The sequence below is a fragment of the Urocampus carinirostris genome, chromosome 3, assembly GCF_059441175.1.
Source record: "Urocampus carinirostris isolate Australia breed hairy pipefish chromosome 3, RoL_Ucar_1.0, whole genome shotgun sequence".
Lineage (NCBI taxonomy): Eukaryota > Metazoa > Chordata > Actinopteri > Syngnathiformes > Syngnathidae > Urocampus > Urocampus carinirostris.
In genome coordinates this window covers 30,243,539-30,254,939 of record NC_142351.1, presented here as the reverse complement: position 1 = coordinate 30,254,939, position 11,401 = coordinate 30,243,539, and the positions used below count along the sequence as shown (strand labels likewise).

The 11,401-nt window shown below is 39.1% G+C and overlaps 1 protein-coding gene and 1 pseudogene across 5 annotated transcripts in view; both read left to right on the top strand.

Annotated features, from left to right (window-relative positions):
* Positions 1 to 348: 348 nt before the first annotated feature.
* The window catches only part of zranb3 (zinc finger, RAN-binding domain containing 3), a 152,869-nt gene continuing 141,816 nt past the window's right edge, over positions 349 to 11,401 (top strand). For 2 of the 5 annotated variants that reach the window (XM_088331362.1, XM_088331360.1), the window contains exons 1-2: positions 1,085 to 1,320; positions 5,896 to 6,068. In XM_088331362.1, the coding sequence (XP_088187488.1) occupies positions 1,309 to 1,320; positions 5,896 to 6,068 (185 nt within the window). In that variant the 5' untranslated portion in view covers positions 1,085 to 1,308. Of the gene's footprint in view, positions 518 to 1,084; positions 1,321 to 1,379; positions 1,400 to 5,895; positions 6,069 to 11,401 lie in introns of those variants that run through there. The other 3 variants (XM_088331363.1, XM_088331359.1, XM_088331364.1) reach the window with 3 other exon arrangements.
* Positions 11,205 to 11,343, top strand: LOC148369382 (U2 spliceosomal RNA; annotated as a pseudogene).

Genomic DNA, 11,401 nt, shown 5'->3' with positions numbered 1-11,401 from the left:
ATGAGTCTACTCTGAAAGGCCCGAATGAAACAACATCACCGTTTTGACAGTTCTGTTGTAGTCAGGCAATGTTCCCACAAAGTAAATCAGTGAATAATTAAAAAAAAACAGAAAAGATAAATGTTGCTAAATCTTTTGAGTTTAAACACATATAATGCGTTCCCATTCATAAGACTTTGTAAAAGTTGATTTTAGACATTTTAATGCCAAATAAGGGCTTATTTTTAGAATAATCAATGTATGTTGAGACTTTTCAAGGATCCGTGGAAACCCTGCTGGATCCCTTAACCACTAGGGTCGTAGTGGCTCCATTTCCTATGGTGTGTCTTGGGCAAGTACAGCCATGCGGCACCCTCCCCGGTGCAACAAATATTCCCACCAGCCTTGAACAGGAGACCTAACGAATGTTAGGCGAATGTGCTAACCACTGCTCTACGTCATGAGACTGACGTCTGACCAATCAAATTAGTTCACGGCAAAATAACGTTATCAGGGGAGTTACCAGACGCCGGTCACGGTACTGTATTAGTTTCTCTCTCATGTGCTGCATATGCATGTTACGTAACCATATAGCTACTACTTGGCAAACACACAAAAACAATGCAAATGTAACCGACGTGACGACCGTTGTTGTAAAGATGGACTGGCTGAAAAGTTAAATATTGCAGTGAAATTAAAAGGGTGCGCATTGCTTGATTTCGTTCGTGCTGATCATGTTGCATGGCTTTCATAAATTCGTTTGCCTTTATAGGAACCTACCTGTCTGCCTGCCTTGCGTAGGGCACAAACGCCGGGCGTGCTGTCTCACAACCGCGACACTGCCGTTTCCGTATCTAGCTGCAAAGTGCGAAACACTCTGCTCTTTCCAGGCTAACAATTTGCAAGCTAGCTTAAAACTTGTGTGAGGGGCATTGAGTGATTCCTCACTACTTTGCTTGATTGCTGGCGATCGGACAATTTACTATCGCAACAATTTCCCACCAGCCTTGAATGGTTCGGTCCGGGACGACTAGGAGTAGTTAATACTAACTAGCAAACAGTTTCAGAGCGTTGGCTACGCGCAGCCCGTGTGTGCATTGAAAATGTATTACGGCTCGTCGTCGCCGGGTGTTATTTTCTGCATAAACGAGTCATTTTGTGCTTGAAAGTGTCTTGTTCAAATGGTTATGTCTCAAACAGTGTGTGTTTAATGCAGGCAACGACCGTAATTAACAGTTATTATAAAGTAAATTGAATTTAAGGTGTTGCTGATGTGTTGTAAGGGTCGTAAACCGAGTGCACCTCCAAACATTGCCGGGAAACTTTCCCATGTTTAAGTATGTAAGTATTATTTGGTAAGTTAAAAACAGAAACGCAAAATGAAAATGACGACGGGGCTATCTTCTAGTTAAATTGACAGGTGAAGTAGGCTACTCAATGTTTGATTCGGAGAAGGCTATGCTTATTGCCCCGTTGTGCTGACATAAAATATCTGTTTCATTAAGTCCATACTTGGTCAAGCTCTGTCAATTACTCCCATTATTAACGGTTTCAACTCCCCGTATTAAGCGATTGAAAACATTACAAACGCGAAACCTATTTGCTTGCAGAAGGAAAGGCTGTAGAATACTGCGAAAATATAACAGTCAACCTCCACGGCTCCATGCCCTTACAAACTGTCGTATTTTCCCCTTACAAAATACGAAAAAAATCTTACATCATATTTTTTTTTCAAACGTGTTTATTTATGTAGTTTAACATGTTATATTGTACATGTGTTTCGTTGTATCATTATGTACATATTCTTAATACTAAAATTAAAATTAAAAAATCTGGAACAAATGTTATCAGCGTAACTAAAATATCCATTAATAACACTTTAAATTCTAAATTGTAAATATAGATATTTTTTGGAGGATAAAATTAGTTGGCATTTCTATTTTGAAAACCAAACCACAATATCAACCATTAATGCTTGTATTTTAAATTTCAAACAGACTATTTAACAGGGACAGAAAATACAAAGCTTTGCAGCCTTGTGACTGGGAAAGATGTTTTTCTTAAGCTTTGTGAAGTGATCGGCAACTGTTGGAGGTATGTTGTGCTCTCCGATGAAATGGCAAAACATCACTTTTGCAGCTGTTGAGGAGTCTTCTGGTGTAGTGCCTAATTTCGAAATGGGCTACAATAGCCGTATTCCCATGGTCAAGCCACTTCTGAACTCAAGACAACGGAAGAAGCGTCTGACTTGGGTTATGGAGAAGAAGCTCTGGACAGTTGCAGAGTGGTCCAAAGTCCTCTTTTCAGATGAAAGCAAGTTTTGCATTTCATTTGGAAGTCAAGGCGCCAGAGTCTGGAGAAAGGCTGGAAAGGAGCAAAATCCAAGTTGCTTGAAATCCAGTGTGAAGTTCCCACAGTCAGCAATGGTTTGGGGAGCCATGTCAGCTGCTGGTGTTGGTCCACTGTGTTTCATCAAGTCCAGAGTAAATGCAACTGTGTACCAAGAGATTTTAGAGCACTACATGCTTCCATCTGCTGAAAAGCTCTATGGAGATGAGGATTTCATTTTCCAGCATGATCTGGCACCTGCCCACAGTGCCAAAACCACCAGTAACTGGTGCACTGACCATGACATCACTGTCCTTGATTGGCCTGCTAATTCCCCTGACCTGAACCCCATCGATAATTTGTGGGGTATAGTTAAGAAGAAGATGAAAGACACCAGACTTACAAATGCAAATGAGCTGAAGGCCGCTATCGACGCATCCTGGGCATCAATAACACCTCAGCAATGCCACAGGCTGATTGCCTCCATGCCACGCCGGATTGATGCAGTAATCCGTGCAAAATGATTCCCAACCAAGTACTGAGTGCATCAATGGACATTTTCAAATGTTTGATTTAGTTTTGCTGTTATAAAATTATTTTTTTACTTGGTCTGAGGAAGTATTCTGATATTTTGAGATAGGATTTTTGAGTTTTTTTCAGCTGTAAGTCAAAATCAGCAATATTCAAATAATAAAAGGCTTGAAATAGTTCAGTTTATGTGTAATGAATCCAGAATGTATGACATTTTTGTTTTTTTAATTGCATTACAGAAAATAAAGAACTTTATCACAATATTCTAATTTTCTGAGACAGTCCTGTATATTCACGAGTTATTTTTTACATGTAAATACACAGGGGATCTAGATGTGGGATGTAATTGTTGAGGAATTATAGGGGTAGGATTTGCTTCTTCTTACTCCCTTCAAACATGTACGTTAAAATTGTGTGTGTGTTTTTTTTTCTTTTTTTCGATTTGTTGTTTGTGCATTTGTCATGTTCGTAATAAAAGTTTTATTCATTCATATACATACACAGGTCCTTCTAAAAAAAAAAGAATATTGTGATAAAGTATATATTTTCCAAAGTCAAATGACACAAATGAAACTTCCATATATTTTAGTTTTATTGCACACCAACTGAAATATTTCACGTCTGTTCTAATTTAATAATGATTTTGGCATACAACTCATAAAAACCCAAATTTCTATCCCCAAAAAATTATACAATGAAAAGGTGCCTTAAACGAGTTACTGACCTAATCATCCGAGTCAACGAGTTACCTCTACACATCTGCAAATTATTCCCGAGGCTGTTAAAATCTCCCCGCCTGGTGCATTACTTAAAACCGCAATCATGGGTTGGACTGCTGACCTGACTGCTGTCCAGAAGGCCACAATTGACACCCTCAAGCAAGCGGGTAAGACACAAGAAATCTGAGCGAATTGGCTGTTCCCAGAGTGCCACCTCAGAAAACACTGCACAACCAGAAGAAGGGACCGTGTCCTGAGGAAATTTGTGGGATACAGCTGATTCCAGACTTTGGGGGACCTGAGGAAGCAGTGGACTGAGTCTGTAGTAGAAGTATCCCGAGCCACAGTGCACAGCTATGTGCAGGAAATGGGCTACAGGTGCTGCATTCTCCAGGTCAATTCACTTTTGAACCAGAAACAGCTACCTGGGTGACAGAGAAGCAACTCTGGGCTGTTGCTCAGTGGAGCAAAGTACTTTTTTCAGATGAAGGCAAATTTAGCTTGTTCTTTAGAAAACAAGGTGCCAGAGTCCAGAGGAAGACTGGAGAGAAGGAAATGCCAAAATGCCTGAAGTCCAGTATCAAGTACCCACAGTCAGTGATGGTCTGGGGCGCCATGTCAGCTGCTGGGTTCGGTGCACTGGGTTGTATCAAGGGCATGGTCAATGCAGCTTGCTATCAGGAGATTTTGGTGCGCTTCCATCTGCTGACAAGCTTTATGGAGATGAATATTTTATTTTTCAGCACAACCTGGCGTCTACTCACAGTGTCAAAATTACCGGTACTGTAAATGGTTTACTGACATGGTGTTACTGTGCTCATTTGGCCTGCCGATTCTCCTGACCAGAACCCCATAGAGTATCTGTGGGATAATGTGTAAAGGGAGTTGAGAGACACCAGACGCAACACTGTGGATTAGTTTAAGGCTGCTATCGAAGCATCCTGGTTCTCCAATGTACCTTAGCAGTGCCACAGGCTGATTGCCTCCATGCCACGTTGCACTGAAGCAGCCATTCCTGCAAAAGGATTCCCGACCAAGTATTGAGTGCATAACAAAACGTCATTATTTGAAGGTTGACTTATTTTTATTAAAACCCCTTTTTTTGATTGGTCAGATAAAATATGCTAATATATAAGACACTGATTTTATCTATTTCCTTACTATTTTTGCCCAAGTCATCAATATTAAAACAATTAAAGGCCTGAACTACTTCAGTTGTGTGTAATGAATTTAAAATATATGAAAGTCCAATGTTTATCAGTACATTACAGATAATACTGAACTTTATCTCAATATGGTAGATTTTTTGAGAAGGACCTGTATCTATATATTTGTTATATGGATGGAGTTTTGATATGACCAGCTTTCACAGTCAGTCAGTTAGGTTGCACTAGATGTGAAATATGCACCCAAAAAGCTGACTCATCACTTTTGGGTTTTGTTGACTCAGCAAGAGAACAGCTGCTTTGAACTTCCATTTTATTCTTTTCTCCTTGGACTTCCAAATCTTTTCCAAACAATGTATATAAAGACAATAACATATTTGGGCTGTTTGTACACCAATTTCAGAATTTTGGTCTCCATGTGGAGTCTTACTCTTTGGGCTTTTCATTCTCATGTGCCAATGACCCCGCCAAAAAGGGAAACGACACCCAAAAATGGTTTCAACCTCTCAACACGGGAGATGTTTTAATGGCGCACAGCCATTCTGTTTTTGTTCTTTTTTAAAATTCCCGTAAGAAAATTGTTTTGCGGACATATGACCAAACCCGATGCGATGATGTTGTCTTCTGCTACCAGTGACCGAGATAATCTGAATTAGAGCAAAATGGGCAAGATGAGATTGGTCTAACAAAAAAACATGTTTTTTTTTTCTTTACAAAATTTGTTATAGGGCGTTCAAAATTTGGATTAATCAAAAACGTATGAAATACGTGGAACATGAACAAGTTGACAGATAAGTAAGTCATCGTCCATTCATACTTATTGATGAAGTTTTCATCTGTTTAGACTGCAGTGTTAAATAGCTGGCTTACTTTTTTGCAAAATGTTGTTTCACATTTTATCAATTATCGCGGATCTAATCTCTCTTTTCTATTACTCAATTCAAAATAAGCATCATAAGTGTACATTAGCTTGTCGTGCTGTCCTGGTCAACATCAATTATGTTCTCTGAGCTCACAAGTTGATCAGAGTCACCCTTGTGGATTCACTTTGAAAAAAAAAAAAAATCAAATCTGGTCACATATTCATCCTTTTCAGGCAACAAGCCTATTTTGAAATATTGGAATATGCAAGTGTTAACAGAGCAATGTTTTTGTTTATATCTTCAATTCAGAATCATTTTACTGCTGGAGATATTGTGCCCATGGATACTAGTGGCCAATTGCAGCCCTCTCACTGTGACACAAGATGGTCACAGCAGATGTCAGGCCTCCCTCACAAGCTCCTGCAGCGCTTGATGCCTTTCCAACGGGAAGGAGTGCAATTTGCCCTATCCAAGAATGGAAGGTATGCAAAACACATGTGAGATCATACCCGTTCTGTTGTTTGTCTGAAATACACAAAAGTCAATGCTATATTTGAAGACATTATTTCTAACTTCCAAACCATTTTCCATGCACCCGTACAGTACAGTAACAAAAGTGAATACACCCCTTAGATTTCTACAAGGATTTCATTATAATGTTTGATGAAACATCACTTTGACACAATGAAACGAAGTGTATGAACAAAGACCATGACTTACTATAACGATATCCTCTGGTCTGATGAGACAAAGATTATTTTATTTGGCTCAGATGACGTGAAGCATTTGGGTGGCAATCAGGTGGGGAGTACACACCTGTTTGTGTCGTGCCTTAAATCAAGCATGGTGTTGGGAGTGTCATGGTTTGGGGCTGCATGAGTACAACTGTAATTGGGAAGTTATGTTTTAATAAGGGAAACACAAACTCAAGGATGTACTGTGCAATACTGGAGTACAGAATGATCCCCTCCCTCTAGAACCAGGTTCGCAGGGCACTGTTGCAGCCGGACAACGATCCCAAATACCTAAGATGACCAAGGCTTTTCTAAAGGGGTTAGGAGTAAAGGGGATGGACTGGCCAAGCATGTCTCCAGATCTCAATCCAAAAGAATTTCTTTGAGGCAACATCAAGCAGAAGATGAAGAAGCACAAGATCTTGAATATCCCCCCAGCTCAGTAATGTTATCATGGAAGAGTGGAAGAGCATTCCAGTGGCATTTTGTGATGCCCTGGGGAAATCCATGTCCAGTAAAAGTGGTTCTGCAATTTTTTTAGGGGAAAAATAAATTTACTTTGCTATATAAGCTTTACACATACTACCTTTCATTGTGTCAAAGCGATGTTTTTTCAGTGTTGATCAATTAAACATTATGATGAAATCTCTGCATAAATGTGAGGGGTGTACTCACTTTTGTGACAAACTGTAAGTACACGACAAGATAAAAAGAACGTTAGGTCTCAACACGGATGCTTTGAGAATATGTAGCTGGCACAAGTAGTACAATTTATCAGTGAAAAAATAGTGACCGCAAGTTTGGATAGAATTATATTATATTGATCTATCCTCAACGCACTGGGGCGTTTTCATACAGTTTGGTTAACAAATATTTGGTAATTGAAGCAAATTTTGTCTTTTTTACCCTCTGAAAAAAAATTCTTCCTGTAACAGCAATAAAATGAATTTATCCTTAAAGTGAAAACTCCGAGCTAATATTTTAGAGTATTCATGTAAAATTAGAGCAAGGGTTTAGGAATTGGAGTAATTATACATGCAGTTCTCCGTTATTAAGCTATCAAAGCTCACTGTACAACTTACTACAAAGGCTGCAAAAATTAACCTGCTGACATAAATGTGATCATTTGTAATGGTCTGGAGTTGTTTCGGTTTAATCCATTTGCGTTTTAAGTTGTGGGTTTGAACATTTAACCAAGTTCGTACTGGTGCTTAATATCCTTGGAAATGCTTAGATTGTAATGTTGTGTGTCCGATGAATGAAAAGTGCTTGAATTTTGGGCATAGTGTTTGCAAATGTTTGAAATCATTGCCATGTATCAGAACTAATCTGCTTAAAAAGGATGCAGACACTGTTCTCTTGTGACTTCACTTTTCCATTGCATTTTTTTACCTCGAGACAAAAGGCAGCAGATTTAGTTTGTATGGCATTGTCCTATGAAGCATGATTGCCACTTACAGGTCGTGCCCATGGTGTATACTACACTTAATCAGGTCACTATGAAATGTATACCTGTGCAATGATAAGGGATCAATTATGAACATTAATTATGGCCCATACAAAAAAAAATAATGGTAATTTTTCTCCAGTGTTAAATTCTCATGGGAATTACTTCCTGCATCTGAAAATGTAATTTGCATTTTACCGTCACTTTACCCAACACCATTTGCTTTAAAAGTCCTTAAATCATGCATGAAAAAGGTGTGCAAACTCTAATACAAATGGTGAAGCAGCTCTCAAATTGGGGTGAACGTTTTTCAGTGAGTTATGAGAAATGCTTGCGGTTGCACATTTTGGGAAACACATGAGTGCATTGGTGAGCTTGCAAACTTCAAAAGAACGGGATGTTCACCAAGACATCAGTGGTATATGTTTACAGAATCCTTTTAGTGGTGAAGAAAAACATCCGTGCAACATCTACTCAAAAAGAGATGACTTCATGAGTATAAATAGAAAGAAATTATATTCAATATGGGATGTTCAAAACTTTTTTTCTAGACCTTTGGAAGCTTTTCTCTTGGCCTCAAGAATTGGAGGCTTGATCGTACCAGGATCTGACCAAATCCTAACTCGTATCCAGTCGATGCGTGTTTGGGTTCAGGCAGGTCAATACCGCAGCCAATTTGAGTAACTCCATTGTGATATGGTGGCCATATTGATTCAAGAACATGGAAAGGCACCACTTATGCGCACTGGCAGGTCAGAAGTCGATTGACTTTTGCTGCATTAAATGTACGGCTCTGTCAGATGTAATCAGTGTGACATCAGGAGCTGTTTGTGTACTCTTCCTTCTGGAAGATAAGTGTGGGTGGTTTACTTTTTACACAATTGCAGATAGACCTATTATGTATAGATGAAGCGTGGCCAAATGGTGAAAACTTACACAATGTTCATAGCAGTTACTTTGTTGACTAGTCCAGAGGATGCAGCATCATAGTTTGAAAAGAAATGCGAAAAGTAATATATGCTTATTAGGAGAAATAAAATGCATAATTTTAAAATCTTTATGCTATAACGTCTGCCCGGATGCCCGGGGCGTGCATCTTTTACGTCGGGCGTACAACTTACAAAGCGTCTCCGCCCCAGTGGTCGACAACTTTTTCAAAGGGGGGAAAAAAAAAAAAGTTTTTTAGTTTGTAAAAAGAGCATTCCACAGCACCGGGGCCCGGATGGAGAACGCTCTCGAACCTGCGGATTTCTTTTTGGATCTTGGGATCACTAGTAGACCAGCGTTTTCAGAACGAAGGCTCCGGACCGGAACATAGGGGGAAATTAAATCTGAAAGATATGAGGGAGCAAGTCCATGCATGATTTTGTATAATACCAAGAGAACCTTAAAATCACATCTTAAGCTAACAGGGAGCCAATGCAGGTTAGCTAAAATCGGGCTAATGTGATCAAACTTTCTTGTCTTAGTTAAAAGCCTCGCTGAAGCATTTTGTACGAGCTGAAGGCTCTTGATTTTGGACTTCGGAAGACCGGAGAGTAGTGCATTACAGTAATCGAGGTGGGAAGTAACAAACGCGTGAATTATAATCTCCGCATCTGACTGAGACACCACAGGAAGAATTTTAGCAATGTTGCGAAGATGGAAGAAAGCTGTTCTAGTAATATTCTTTTTTGTGTTTGAAAGGACAGATCGGGGTCAAATATGACACCTACATTTTTAACTGAGTCACTCTGGGTGATATTACATTTGTCAATGTTTAGAGCAGTTTTTGAGAACAAGTCACGGCATTCAGATGGACCAATACTTAACATTTCAGTCTTTTCAGAGTTAAGGCGCCAGAAGTTGAGTGACATCCACTCCTTTATCTCAGTGAGGCAGGCCTCCATATTTTCTCAATTTAGTGTGGCAGATTCCTCCAACGGAAGATATAGTTGAGTGTCATCTGCTTAGCAATGGAAACTGATATTATACTTGTGAATAATATCACCTAATGGAATCATGTAAATGCTGAAAAGAAGGGGGCCAAGTACTGAACCCGGCTGAACACCAAAGGTAACACTAAAGGGCTCAGATGTCATTTCACCATATTGAACACAGTGCGTCCTATCTGAGAGGTAGGATCTGAACCATAAGAGTACGGTTCCTGAGAGACCAATCCATTTTTTTCCAACCGTTCTAGTAAGAAATTACGCAAGTAAGATATATTTGTATTTCCTTTACATCGGGGAATCCCCACTCAAGTCCAAAGCTGTCACACCGTGCACTGTGGCACTGGCCCTTGCTCGTACCTGACAACACAGTGCCGTCTAGTGGTGATTTATTACACTTTTAGGCTTTAACAGTCGATGGCAATAATGCCCTGCTCAATCTCTTCTTTATGTTAAGAAAAGTATTGAAGAAAAGGTTAATACATTCTAATGTCTCTACTCCAAAGTGCGCAATCCTTTTATTCTATACATTTGAGAGGATGTTTTTTTTCTATTGATATGGATCACAGCTTGTCATTAGGTTGGAATGGTGGGTCCTGAAGTCACACCTTACGCGATGGTACAAATGGTTAGTGTGAAGTCACGGAACTCAAATTACAATAAAATTTGCAATCCAAAAATCTTGGACATACATGTTGATTTTATAAATACATGTTTCCTACATTGTTTTACTTTTCTAATATAAACCCATCAAAGGGGTAAATCTCTAAATCTTGCCCTCTATGATGTCTCATGATCAAGATACAGAAAGTTTGGTGGGTTTTTTTGTATGTGTTTTTTCCCTTATAGGGCAACATATTCTTTGTGACTCCATGAAATTTCTTACATATTTATCGATAGTAAGATGGTGCAAAACGCCCGTCACACTCAGACAGGGTGTGCAGCTCCAGATGAATGTACTTGTTTCCTATGTAGCTTATGAAGTGGACCAACAATCGAGTCTCCCCCACCCTTTATTTTTTTAATAATCCCCTAACAAGGTTGTTTTTTACCAGTAGCACTAAAAGATTTCACTAAATGTGCTTTATGTCCGATATTTGTGTATTTGACAGACACTGGTATCAGCATATTTATTAATTCAACATGCCAATTATTAAGCGCAACACCCAGCAAAAGTTGATTAGATCCTTTCTCTTTATGTCCTGCTTTTCTATCTAGTTAGTTAGGGCTGCCATATGCATATATAGTTTTGCATATTTGGATATATATGAAATATTATTTGTTTCTTTTTGCATTATTAAAACATTGTTATGCCAATTTTTAAACTTTTACAACAAATTAATATTGGCTCCAAATTTTAGTTATTGGCCTCCTCTTAATACTAAATAATTGGTATTGGCCCTAAAAACTCTATCAGTTGATCTTTAGTCAATGGCCATAATTACACATAAAGTTCCATTAGTACAGTTGACTTAAAGGCAGAAACGACCTACAACCATGAGTAACATCCCTAATATTTTTGGTGGACACGCGTAAATGACAGCATGGATTGATTTTTGTAACGGGGAGATGGAATAGGAGCTTGCTCCGTCCACTCCACTCATCGGTCCGGTATTGCAGTACCTCCGGGAACGGTGCATTCGCACTGATCGCTTCTTTTCCTTTTGGCTAATATCTTTGCTTAGCCTCTTGGCTAGGATCAA